Here is a 14,399-nt window from a genome sequence, read left to right on the forward strand (position 1 = left end):
ATTAAATTCTGCTGTACAAAGATGCACCTACTGTGTTTGATTACGGCAAGAAACTGAAAAACGATAATTAGCATTATGTAATGAAAAGATGTCGAGAATCCGCATTCTATTTCATTTTAACTGCATAAGAACTGTCGAATTTGATCTGAGAAATATCAAGATTGAAATGAGCATGAAAACTGTCCATAGCGATTGACATTTTCCTAAAGGATGAAAGTCACCATTCGTTGGTGGACTTATGTCAGAATTGACGACAAATATCTTCCACATAGAATGGAAATGGGGAATGTGTCAAAGTTGACATTTCTCCCTTTTAATTTCGCATTTCCCATTTCTAGCATGGCATTTCTTAGTTCGAAATTGACATTAACAGTGCTAACAGATTAAAGTCGATCTGTGAAATGTGAAGGGTATATTCCTTATAGGACATTTCCAGTGGCGGATCCGGGAGATGTATGGTGCTTATGCCTCCCCCCCCCCCCTTTACATATTCCCTCTCCTTTTTATCTATATTTTTTTTTTTTTCCCGATATATACATTCCTATCCTCAGCCTTGGCTCAAACCATCACGAACAGAAAGCTAAGCTACGAAGTGCCACAAGTTTGTTATGCGTCTTTATTACAAAATCACTGACACCAGACATTACTGTTGGATCTTGAAATGACTAACTTCAGAAAAAAATTAGAATTATTTGTAGTTTATCTGTACAGGGCTAATATTAGACTATAACTGCTAACAATTTCTACATAAAGTTCTTTATCTTTGTTCAGAAGGTAACACAGATAACAAAACAGTGAATCCACTCCATGACCTTCTTCATCTGCATGATATATTTATATGTTATACATACACAAAGATAAACAAAACAAAATGCTATTACGCTACATTTGTACAAGATTGCACATATATATGTTACAGTAAATAGGTGAAATTAGGAATTACACGTAATTACTAAACATTTCAATAAATACCTGTTATTACTGGTCAATTTAGTAATTACATGTATTTACTAGTTGTTTCAGTGATTACTGGTATTTACTGATTTTTTTTGTCATTTTTACAGCTATTTACTAACTTCATATTTAAAAAAAAAAAATTAAAGACATAATTCAAGATATCAAATAAGAAAGTAAAGGGGTAGAGATTTTTAGGGCTTACTTAAGGATTTAGGATTATAAGGCACATTAAAAGTGCATACACTTTAGTTTTTGTGAATTGAAACTTGAAAATGGTTGTTTTATAATTTTTGAAACTCCCTAAAAATCATTTTCAGCATACAAGACAATGATATCAATCCAAAATTGAGAAATACATTTTTAAGAAGTTTATAGCCAATTTAGCCAGCTCTTTTTTAGCTCACCTGGCCCGAAGGGCCAAGTAAGCTTTTCCCATCACTTTGCGTCCGTCGTCCGTCGTCCGTTGTCGTCGTTAAACTTTTACAAAAATCTTCTCCTCTGAAACTACTGGGCCAAATTAAACCAAATTTGGCCACTATCATCATTGGGGTATCTAGTTTAACCAACCAAGATGGCCGCCATGGCTAAAATAGAACATAGGGGTAAAATGCAGTTTTTGGCTTATAACTCAAAAACCAAAGCATTAGAGCAAATCTGACGGGGTAAAATTGTTTATCAGGTCAAGATCTATCTGCCCTGAAATTTTCATATGAATCGGACAACCCGTTGTTGGGTTGCTGCCCCTGAATTGGTAATTTTAAGGAAATTTTGCTGTTTTTGGTTATTATCTTGAATATTATTATATATAGAGATAAACTGTAAACAGCAATAATGTTCAGCAAAGTAAGATTTACAAACAAGTCAAGTGACCGAAATGGTCAGTTGACCCCTTTAAGAGTTATTGCCCTTTTCAGTCCATTTTTAACCATTTTTCGTAAATCTTAGTAATCTTTTACAAAACTCTTCTCCCCTGAAACTACTGGTCCAAATTAATCCAAACTTGGCCACAATCATCTTTGGGGTATCTTGTTTAAAAAATGTGTCCGGTGACCCGTCCAACAAACCAAGATGGCCGCCATGGCTAAAAATAGAACATAGGGGTAAAATGCAGTTTTTGGCTTATAACTCAAAAACCAAAGCATTTAGTGCAAATCGGTGAAATTGTTTATCAGATTAAGATCTATCTGCCCTGACATTTTCAGATGAATCGGACAACCTGAATTGGTAATTTTAAGGAATTTTGCCGTTTTCTGTTATTATCTTGAATATTATTTCAGATACAGATAAACTATAAGCAGCAATAAAGTACAGCAAAATAAGACCTAAAAATAAGTCAACATGACCAAAATGGTCAATTGACCCCCTAAGGAGTTAATGTCCTTTATAGTCAATTTTTAACAATTTTCATAAAATTTGTAAATTTTTACTAACATTTTTTACTGAAACTACTGGGCCAAGTTCATTATAGATAGAGATAATTGTAAGCAGCAAGAATGTTCAGTAAAGTAAGATGAACAAACACATCATCATCACCAAAACACAATTTTGTCATGAATCCATCTTCTTCCTTTGTTTAAAAAGTAAAATCACAAAAATACTGAACTTAGAGGAAAATCAATTCGGAAAGTCCATAATCACATGGCAAAATCAAATAACAAAACGCATCAAAAACGAATGGACAAGAACTGTCATATAATAATATTCACATAGACCAAGGTGAGCGACACAGGCTCTTTAGAGCCTCTAGTTAAGATATACATTAGATTATGTCAAATTTGGTTAAATTATTTTAATTCCTAAAAATCTCATAATTTTGTTAAATTCAAATCTCCATCAGGCACACTTTGCATTTCAACTTTGCCAATGACATGAGTTAAATTTCTTTTACAAAATAGGTTTAACTATGACTTCTTTTGTCAGACATTTGTGATGAAGATGACATTCTTCACAAGCAAATTTATACAAATTGATGGCGTTAGGAGTCACATGTTCATATTTCCGTGTTTCTGTGTGTCCCTTTTTTTCAAGACCTCCAAACTGAAGTTTATATACCTGCAACAAAATTTTATTATCGTTTCTACCTGTATTATAAGAATGATCATTTTGTGGATTGAATAAGTCAATTAAATGGTCTATCCCTTTTCTTTGACTTTCAATATTGGCATTCTTTTCCTTTTCGTCGAGCCTGTTACTTTTGTCGCAAAGGCGAGACATAGCTAACCAACCTTAATTCCGCCGCCAGCGACGTCCACAAATATTCACTCTGTGGCTCAAGTTTTCTAAAAATTTTATAACTTTCTTAAATTATCCTGGATTTCTACTGTCTCGAGTGGATAAATATCGTATTACACTCGATGCAGTTGTAGAATCTATATTTATCATGTGTTTGTGATCAAAAGATCAATTTCAAAAAGTAAATTTGGTAAAAATAAAATCAAGTTTTTCCGTATTTTACTTATAAATAGACTTAGTTTTTATGACGGATAACAATTACATTAACACTGTGGTTGAAGCTTTTTAAATTTCAATAACCTTCTCAAAATATCCTGGATTTCTACCGAACATGGAGAGAAGCTTGTTTATGATCATAAGATAATATCCAGAAGTAAAGTTTGTAAAAAAAAATCCTTTTTTCGTATAACTTATAAAAAACGGACTAGTTTTTTTTCAGTTTACGTAACATACACTCTGCAGATAAAGTTTTTAAAACATTTATTGGATTTCATAAACCATCCCGAATTTTTACGAAATTTGGACAGCTTCTTACAGAACTAGCCAAAAGATAGTATCTAGAGGAAAATTAAAAAAAAAATCCTGTTCTTGTTGACCCTGCGACTCACAACAAAAGAAGGCGAGACACGGGGTTCTGTGAAACCCTTACAATTTTGATAGCTGAGTACATCGGTTACCCATCTCCAGCTAGGGGTTGAATTGAAGGTCAAATGAATATGTATTCAATGAGGTCCAATAATTAACTTCCAAGTGCACAACTCATCAACCGTGTTTCTCAGCTTATTTAACAAAATAGAAACTGATAGGCTGCTGAAAGTGAAATATAATTTTACTATACCATTTTCATTTATGATTTAACAACAACAAAAATCATATATTTTTTTTTAAATCTCGAAGCTTATGCACCTATAGCAAAAAGATACATTTTAGGCTGATCACTTTTTAAAAGTACTCACTGATTTTCTAGTATTACCAAAACTTTTGATCAGTTGACCATATTACAACATTGTTTTAACAGTTAGTAAATAGGTGTAAAAATTCATTTTAAAATTAGTAATGACTGGTAATTACTGGGCCGTTTTAGGAATTACTTGTATTTACTAAGTGCATCGGGAATTACATGTAATGCCTAAATTTTAGTAATTACATGTAATTCCTAATTTCACCTATTTACTGTAACATATAAAAAAGAAGATGTGGTATGATTGTCAATGAGACAACTATCCACAAAAGACCAAAATGACACAGACATTAACAACTATAGGTCACCATATATAGTACCGATAGCCAAATACCACTGACATGTAAAAATATGACTACAGTAATAAAGACTTAGTAACTGTTCTAGTATTTTAACAACAAAAAAATCTATTTTTATAAAGAGATAAGATTAACAGTTTGCTTTAAAGATATTTACACTTTGACTTTCTTTCAAATTTAAAGGCAAAAAATTCCACAAGGTTCCAGACTACCTAAAAGTTCTTTCACCATAATTAGCTCCACATCGTTGTACATTATTTTGGGTAGATTATCTTAATGCATATTTCTGCCTTTTCACAAAATATTTAAAAAAAAACAATTTTTTAATGTTTTATTAAATTTTCAAAAATTTGATCTAACACAATGTATTAAGGCCAAAAACTGTTATACTGTAACCAAATGGTTTGTCATCATTATTTTGAAGAAACATTTATCTTTCTATATACAACTTACAAATGATGCAGTGTCAACAAAATTAACCGTTTGTCAGAGCCATCATACAATGATAACCGTTTGTCAATAACAAAATAATCGTTTGGGCAGAGCCATCATACAATGAAAACCACTTGTCAATAAAATTAACCGTTTACCAGAGCCGTCATACAATGATTACCGCTTGTCAATAAAATTAACCGTTTGCCAGAGCCATCATTCACCGATAACCGTTTGTCAATAAAATTATCCGTTTGCCAGAGCCATCATACAATGATAACCGCTTGTCAATCAAATTAACCGTTTGCACGAGCCATCATACAACAATAACCGCTTGTCAATGAAATCAAGCGTCTGCAAGAGCCACCATACAATGATAACCGCTTGTCAATTGTTAATGAAATTCAAGCGTCTGCAAGAGCCACCATACAATGATAACCGCTTGTCAATAAAATTAACCGTTTGCAAGAGCCATCATACAATGATAACCGCTTGTCAATAAAAATCAAACGTATGCAAGAGCCAGCATACAATGATAACCGTTTGCCAGAGCCACCATACAATGATAACCGCTTGTCAATAAAATTAACCGTTTGCAAGAGCCATCATACAATGATAACCACTTGTCAATAACATTAACCATTTTCCAGAGCCATCATACAATGATAACCGCTTGTCAATAAAATTACCAATTTGCCAGAGTCATTATACAATGATAACCGTTGTCAATAAAATTTACCGTTTGCCAGAGCCATCATTCAACGATAACCGTTTGTCAATAAAATAAACCGTTTGTAAGAGTCACCATACAATGATATCCGCTTGTCAATAAATTTAACCGTTTGCAAGAGCCATCATACAATGATTACCGCTTGTCAATAAAATTAACCGTTTACCAGAGCCATCATTCAATGATAACCGCTTGTCAATAACATTAACCGTTTGCCAGAGCCATCATTCAACGATAACCGTTTGTCAATAAAATTAACTGTTTGCCAGAGATATCATACAATGATAACCGCTTGTCAATAAAAAATTAACCGTATGCAGGAGCCATCATACAATGATAACCGCTTGTCAATAAAATTAACCGTTTGCAAGAGCCACCATACAATGGTAACCGCTTGTCAATAAAATTAACCGTATGCAAGAGCCATCATGCAATAATAACCGCTTGTCAATAAAATTAACAATTTGCCAGAGCCATCATACAATGATAACCGCTTGTCGATAAAATTAACTATTTGCCAGAGCCATCATACAATAATAAACGCATGTCAATAAAATCAACCGTTTGCCAGAGCCATCATTCAACGATAACCGTTTGTCAATAAAATTAGCCGTTTGTAAGAGTCAGCATACAATGATAAACGCTTGTCAATAAAATTAACCGTTTGCAAGAGCCATCATATTATGATTACCGCTTGTCAATCAAATCAATCGTTTGATAGAGCCACCAAACAATGATAACCGTTTGTCAATCAAATTAACCATTTGCAAGAGCCACCATACAATGATAACCCCTTGTCAATAAAATTAACCGTTTGCAAGAGCCATCATACAATGATAACCGTTTGTCAATAAAATTAACCGTTTGCCAGAACCATCATACAATGATGACCGCTTGTCAATAAAATTTACCGTTTACCAGAGCCATCATACAATGATATCCCTTGTCAATAAAATTAACCACTTGCCAGAGCCATCATACAATGATAACAGCTTGTTAATAAAAGTAACCATTTGCCAGAGCCATCATACAATGATAACAGCTTGTCAATAAAATTTACTGTTTGCCAGAGCCATCAAACAATGATAACCGCTTGTCAATAAACATAAAGGGAAGGAAATGTTTGAGAAGTAAAAATCTGACTATTGTGTCGTTGAAAAAAATTTATTTTTTAAATCAGTCCTGAAAATAAAATGCAAACATTTAGTTCATGTGCTAACATGCAGCATGTATAATCAAGGACATCCTCCGGTTTATCTACAGGGTAGCTGCGGAACCGTAGCTCTTGGTCCTTATGTTATTTTTTGACTATTTGCGGATGGTCCACAAATAGTCAAAACATAACAAAAGGACCTAAGAGCTATGGTTTTGCGGCTATCTATAGGGTACAGTGCTAGGTCTTATACTTTTCCTTATTAACATAAATGATCTTGAATCATCGATCTAGATTTTTTTAAAGATAAGTTTCAAGGTCAAGACATTTAAAAGAAATCAATGAACCACTCATTAGTGAATTTTGAAAGAACGACGAAATGTAAATGCAGATATCCCTTAAATCTGTTTTTAAATTCTAAAAATTAATACCCGATTCAAATCATTACAACCTTTAATAAATAACTAAAACATCCTTTATAAAACTATAATTTGCTTATTATTTGAGATAAAATCTAAAGAGCCACTGAATAACACTAAAACAATGTTCTGAAATCTAGCCAATGCATCGACCATTTAAAGGACTACCATTTGATATTCTGGGGAGGAGGATTTTATCATCTTTCACATTTATTTACATATGTTGCTACGCATGCTTTTGTTTCAAGCATTTTATGTTGCATGATCTTTATTTTCATCCTAAATGGGCTCAGTTCTTACTCAACAGATAAGTTATTTATTTTTCAAATCCTCCTGCCGCTCCAGAACATTAAATGGTCGCTCCCTGTCTGATATCTATAAACGTTTTTCACAGATGTAACCGCCTCTCTTTGAGTAACATTCCCCGTCATTCCACTTAAATGATTTTGAATACATCATCATGCATTGCTCGTCGTTCGAACTTGGGTTACCAGGGGACCAGTTTTTGTAATTCAACTCTGTGAAATCAGAAATCCACATCCAAGTATTTCTTCCAGTTGGATCACTTCCACCTAACCAAATCTGTGTTTTACCTACAATTAAAAGGCTATATTGTGTACGGAGTGTTGTATAAACAATATGATATTATACGTAACTAAAGTTTAAAAAAAATGTCAATGTATGCCGAAAAAAATCTGGGAATAACCAAGGATTCGAGAAAAGTCAGGACGGCGTATTTGTCGGTAATGGTAAAACAAATATTTGCAATCAAAGCATGTGGCGACGCCTCCCTCATGCAAAGCTCTGATTCCTTTCACGTATTTGGCTATACTTTTTGGACCTTTTGGATTATAGCTCTTCATCTTTTATATAAGCTTTGGATTTCAAATATTTTGGCCACGAGCATCACTGAAGAGACATGTATTGTCGAAATGCGCATCTGGTGCAAGAACATTGGTACTGTTAATTTTATTACTTCAACACCCCCCGAATCCGCCACTGGAAACAGTCCTGATTATCAATCAGTCGTTTTGATTGAACATGTGTTGGAGACACCTAAACCAACACATCAATGACATCTATCAAAATGGCAAAAAACAAATAGCATTTCTGTTGGTATTATTCGTATTGAGAATATCTGGAATTCTTAAAAATTCAACAAATAAATCACAACTTCTCGTAAGATCAAGACGTAAGCAAACAGGCCTAGTAAAAAGAGAGGTAAAAGATACCAAAGGGACGTTCAAACCCACAATTCCCAAACAAACTGACAATGACATTTCTAAAGTAGACAAAGAACAACAGATAAACTATACAACAAAGTAAACTTAAGACTGAGTAACACTGGTCTTATAGAGGTACTCCGGAAGGGAAAACATATCCGGCTCCACATGTGGCAACCATCGTTTTGCTCATTTTAGTGCAAACCCTGTGATAAGTCTGATTTGGTAGGTCACATTTCGGGAGAATAAGACGGCTTTGTAGTTCAGACAATTGTAACATATCCGTCGTAATCTATGAAACAGATATAATTATAACGGTCAACCAACTCGTGGTGGCGTCCAAAAATCTAACTAAGGCATGATTTCACCCTCACCACTTAGAACTCTTTGATTGATAGCTTCCTTGTGAGCATTTACACCCTATAAAGAAAACCATGATAGGAAATACTGGATATACTGTCAACTATGGGGATATCTAATCCGTATGCATGCGCTACTGGAATGTTTCTACAAAGAAATGCATTGAAAGTTCACAATTTAGAAAATGAAATCATCAATTATATCGGAATGAAGAGATCTGACTTGGTAGAAGAACCAGGAGGAATATCAAATTATACTGTAAACAAATCATGCTTACTAAAGATTTTTAAGACCAGAGAGATTTATGGTTGATTTATTGTGTATTGCTGTACGTACGGTGGCAAATATGTTATATGCATTTTCAGAACGAGAACAAATTATCAGTTGATACAATAGGTCGGTTGAACATGGACGGTGATGTCCCTTTGACACCAGTTCACGGTTTCTGTATGTCAAAACTTGTTCGTTATGACCTTGTCTGTAATGATATATTACTTGTAAATTGTTAAATCAGGGATGTTGTTACACCACGTTATTTTTAAGTAAATATCTGGTAAGAATAACATATACGGTATTTATTGTTTTTAATGCGCTAGATGCGCATTTCGGTAATTAATGTCTCTTCGGTGATGCTCAAGGCCAAAATTCAAACATGAAGGGTATGATTGCGATCAGGCACATACAGTAGAATATTCATCAATACACGTACACCAAAAGGTATAGTTAAGGGAGCTACCATTTGATATTTAGAGTATGAAAAATTTTGTCCTTAATTTTTTGTTAGTTGTAATCTGTCCTGTCTTTTCATTTTTCACTCTATTCTGTCATCCATTAGTTTATCTTGACTTATTTATTATATTAATTGTCATCCTGCTAATGTTTTTGCCAAGAGCCTTTGTTTTTTCTTTCAAATTTCAACCTACCCCCTCCCCCCCCCTAAAAATCAAATGGTACCTCCCTAAATGACTATAGTGAAAAGGGTAACTTCTATTATCACAGCTCACAACACGCTTCTTGGACAAATCATTATTGAATTCCCAAATAAATTAAACGCTTTATTGGCTGCCATAAACGTGTCTGGAAAAGACTCTGCCTAGACATTTTCAGCCAGTACTGACCAGGTGACAATTCGGTTAACATGGAACAAGGCTAAAGAACTAGAGGCATAGAGGCATCCTCCAGTAAACACAAGCCGGCCCTGAAAAAGAACAAAACACCATCCACCAGAAGAGGGAAGCCAAGCGTTATGACCAGTGGGTGTTGGCCAAAAGCTCTGCTGTAACCTCCGCTGAAGTAATACCATCATGTGACACCGCCAGCGTAGACCAGAACCATCAGACAGAAGCCAGAACATCGCTAGAGGGAATCGGAGAGATAACACCTACCAAATACCAAGATGGACCTGAGGGGTCCGATAGGTAGATGAAAGTCCGCGATATATTCTCGGATAGGGTTAGGGTTAGGGTTATCTAACTCACCTGCATTTGTAATTTTGGTGCCTAACCATCGATTTTCATCTGCGTCGTTTATTTTTACCAAGTTACTTTTCTTTGATTTACACATATCCTTTAAAACAGAATAAGTACTATTTACAACATTTAATTTGTTATCCAGGATATGATTAAATATTGTCAACATTTTTTTTCTTTTTCTTTTTTCATTTAATCTTAATCACGAAAAATCGGGAAAAAATATCGATTATAAAGCAGTACTGACCCATATCAACTATTAAATCCACTGTTCGTGAATACTATTGTGTGCAATCGTCGAAGACATTAAAAAAAACTTTACTGGCGACCTGTGGGGAACATTTACCAAACATGACCGATGTTCAGTGGAGAACGTTACAGAATACGAAGTGGGATTATTTGGACGATACTTGGTGTTCAGTATTCTTATCTTCGTGTCCCCGTTTTTCAAATTTCTTAAAAGACACTTGACTTGCGAAAGGCTATGAGACATTATACAAAAATATAAAACTTTGTTTATAATAACTTAAGGATGTACTGAGGTGATCTAAGGTAAAATTAAATAAATCAACAACTCAAAATTGATACATTCAGCTGGGAAAGTATAAGTTAAGGATACAAATAAGCTTAAAATATTGATAGGTCATGGAACTCCTTTTCGAGGTATTCGATTAATAAATATGGCGGGAAAAGGTTGACTCGGACTTTTACTTTATATTTGCATTGGTATTATTTGGGTCTCAAATCAAAATTAGAAAATCAGGAATCTGCTTAAATTTTTACAAATGACCTTTTATCTTGATATAATACATCTAGAAATTGACTATGAGGGTCGATTGAAAACAAAACTTTACGACAAAAGAGATGATTTCAGCTTTCCAATTGTGAACTTTCCATTTCTAAGTAGCAACATTCCAGCAGCACCTGCATACGGTGTTTATTTCCCAATTGATACGATATTCCCGTGCTTGCATTTCCTATTATGATTTTCTTGATAGCGGGTTGTTCCTCACAAGGAAGCTATTAAATCAAGAGTTCCAAATGGTGAATTTAAAATCATCACGTAAATTTTACGGACGCCATCACGAATTGGTTGACCGTTATGGAATAATCGTTTCACAAATGATATCGGATATGTTCCTTACGTCGTAACTACAATTCCCTTGCCTTTCATGAATATGACCTACCGAATAAGACTATTTACCGGATTTGTAATCTCATAAGTAACACGACAGGTGTCACATGTGAGGTTAGATCTGCTTATCCTTCCGGAGCACCTGAAATCACCCCTAGTTTTTTGGTGGGGTTCGTGTTGTTTATTCTTTTTTTTTTCTATGTTGTGTCATGTGTACTTTTGTTTGTCTGTTTGTCTTTTTCCAATTTTAGCCAAAGTGTTGTCAGTTTATTTTCGTTTGAGTTTGACTGTCCCTCTGGTATCTTTCGTCCCTCTTTTATGAGCCATTAAGTCTTATGCTAAAAGATACATAGGTGTTATAAGGGGGGGGGGATATTTTACCTTGTATTATATGGAAAAAAACCAAGGAGTCCGAACATTTGACTCTTACTTGGTTAGTATTCCAAAACCTCACCTAAGTACATCCGTAAGTATGAAATAGAGAATATTCACCCTTGCATGGTCCCATGTTACACTGGTGTATGTAAATAAATAGCAGTTATTCCTGAATTGAAACCATCCGTGGTCACAAAGCTTTTTGGTCGTATCTACATAAATATAGAAAAAAAGTTTATTTGGTATTCTTATTTATATATGGTCTCAAATACAACATTGTTTGTTTCCCCAATCCCAACCGACCCTGGAAAATTGGTGCTACTCATAAAATTTTATTGTCAAATTTAAGTCAAATATTATTTTATTCATTTCTGATTTTCAGCCTTGCAGGATCGTCCAATGTTGTTCAAGCTTTTTGGAAAACAAAAAATTATTTCCCTACCTTCCGACCTACTTGGCTTGGCAGGGTCGGGATTAGGGAAACAAACAATATATTAATTTAGGCCTTTATGCTCTAACGTTCAAGCACTCGTTTCTTTTTTCATCATTCCGAAATATGTCTATGCTAGTTCTGTAGCTGATTTTGATGATAATCTGACATTTATATTTGCAATAGTAAAACAGATTATTTGGAGTATCCATCAATGGCACATCATCACAGAACATGTGCAGCAAATAAACAGAAAAAAAGGGAATTTACAGACTTAGTTCGTGGTTTGGTGCGGGTGAATGATATATACATGTTTACGGTTCTTAGATAAAATTTCATGAAATTGTTCGTGACCATTTTTTCAGTATGTCTGTTCCTTATTATAAATTGCTAGAAATAATGTGTTTAATAGAATGTCTGCATTTAGCTACAGCATGGGATTTTGCTACGAACAATTTTCATTGAAGTTCTAGTCAGTTTGTTCTGGTCAGGGTCTTCCTTTACTTGTATGGCTTTACTTGTGAAATAATATGTGATATACAGCAGTATTAAACTGCATACTATATCATTTCTAAAATCTGCATATACGACATACCAATATCGTTTAATAGTTTTGTCTGAAAGTGTTGTTATCTATAATATCGTTATTTTAGAGTTAAATCGCAATCGTTATACAATGACGATTCAATTCAGCTATAGTAAACACTCTGACATCATACTCGGGTTTCTTTTGGACTGAGGTTTACTGTGCGTATTGTTTTTTCTATATAGGCTAGATGTATAGTGGGAGAGTTGAGATATCATACAACATGTTTAACCCCGCCGCATTTTTACGCCTGTCCAAAGTCAGGAGCGTCTGGCCTTTCTTAATTTTGAATGAATTTTTAATTTTAGTTTCTTGTGTATATTTCGGACTTTAGTATGACGTCCATTGTTACTGAACTAGTAAACATTTTTGTTTAGGGACCAGCCGAAGCACGCCTCCGGGTTTCTCGCTGCATTGAAGACCCATTGGTGGACTTCGGCTGTTATATATCTGCTCTTTGGTCGGGTTGTTGTCTCATTGACACATTCCCCATTTCCATTCTAAGTTGTATCTGGATTATCTTACCTTTTAAAAGTCTAACGTCTGCTTGTAAACCATTTAGTTTACTTTTAATTTCAGTATTCTCCTGTTGAATCTTATCCATTTTTGTGTCAAGTTTTTCTACTTTGTTAAGGAAGTACCATAGTAATTGATTACCACTCCCGGCATTCAATTGACCACTTCTTTGTTTCAAGGACATAGCAAGGACAATACAGAACATTTCCAGAAGTATTATTACGATCTTCATTTTAGTCTTCCAAATGGCGCCAAACGATTTCGTCTGCTCCTTCTTCTTTGGAATATGTGTACGTGTCAGAAATCAATATCAATAATTTAAATATTGCGTGTTTGACTGGATTTTACATACATGTAATGTTTTATACCTCCATAATATAATTGACTGTTTCTACTTGTTTGTTTTTACGTTATTTGAAAAATATATATTAAAGTAAGAGATGTTGTTTATTTGTCGATCAGACAACTTCCCACCTGAAACCGTTGAAATGACGTGTATAGAAGTCAGCATATATATATAAACGCCTTAAAAGTGTACAAACACAACATCAATAATAAAAAAAAAACATCGTAAGGGTTCCGCGGAACCAGTGTCTCGCCTACGTTTGCTGTTAATCGCAAGCTCAACAAAAATAAGAATTATTTTTTGATAAAAATGTTTCTCTTGATACTATCTTTTGATTGTAAGAAGCTTCTCTGTCCAAGTTTGGTAAAAATCCAAGATAGTTTATGAAAAAAATATTTTTATACCCGGAGTAACACAGAGCGAACGTGGACGGGTACTTGTACATCCCAACCACTTAACTACATATAAGTACAGCTCTGAGAGTACACAGAGTAACACAGAGCGAACGTGGACGGGTACTTGTACATCCCAGCCACTTAACTACATAAAAATATTTTAAAAACTAACTGCAGACTGTATGCAATGTTAACTGGAAGAAAAACTAAGTCCATTTATAAGTTAAATACGGAAAAAAACGAGTACAAAATTTTAACCAAATTTCCTTCAAGATACTAGCTTTTGATCATAAACAAGCTTTTGTCCAAGTTTGGTAGAAATCCTGGATAGTTTTATAATGTTATTAAAATTTCAAAAACTTTAACCACAGAGTATATGTA

The 14,399-nt window shown here is 34.2% G+C and overlaps 1 protein-coding gene across 1 annotated transcript; it reads right to left on the reverse strand.

The window, feature by feature from the left end:
- Positions 1 to 7,243: 7,243 nt before the first annotated feature.
- LOC139495003 (perlucin-like protein) lies at positions 7,244 to 13,577 on the reverse strand. The gene is made up of 4 exons (XM_071283118.1): positions 13,287 to 13,577; positions 11,863 to 11,957; positions 10,245 to 10,332; positions 7,244 to 7,776 (listed from the first exon to the last, which is right to left on the reverse strand). The coding sequence occupies exons 1-4, from the start codon at positions 13,507 to 13,509 to the stop codon at positions 7,559 to 7,561; spliced, it is 624 nt and encodes a 207-aa protein (XP_071139219.1). The 5' UTR covers positions 13,510 to 13,577; the 3' UTR covers positions 7,244 to 7,558.
- Positions 13,578 to 14,399: the final 822 nt, after the last annotated feature.

Source organism: Mytilus edulis, chromosome 11 (genome assembly GCF_963676685.1).
Source record: "Mytilus edulis chromosome 11, xbMytEdul2.2, whole genome shotgun sequence".
Classification (NCBI taxonomy): Eukaryota; Metazoa; Mollusca; class Bivalvia; order Mytilida; family Mytilidae; genus Mytilus; species Mytilus edulis.

What these genes read in the sequence shown, in the direction of transcription:
- LOC139495003 (XM_071283118.1), bottom strand. Translation starts at nt 13,509, where the DNA reads ATGAAGATCGTAATAATACTTCTGGAAATGTTCTGTATTGTCCTTGCT. An exon ending in TAACATGGGACCATGCAAGG is followed by an intron (nt 10,333 to 11,862) that starts GTGAATATTCTC and finishes TCTGTTTTAAAG; the next exon opens with GATATGTGTAAATCAAAGAA. An exon ending in CACCAAAATTACAAATGCAG is followed by an intron (nt 7,777 to 10,244) that starts GTGAGTTAGATA and finishes TTTTAATTGTAG; the next exon opens with GTAAAACACAGATTTGGTTA.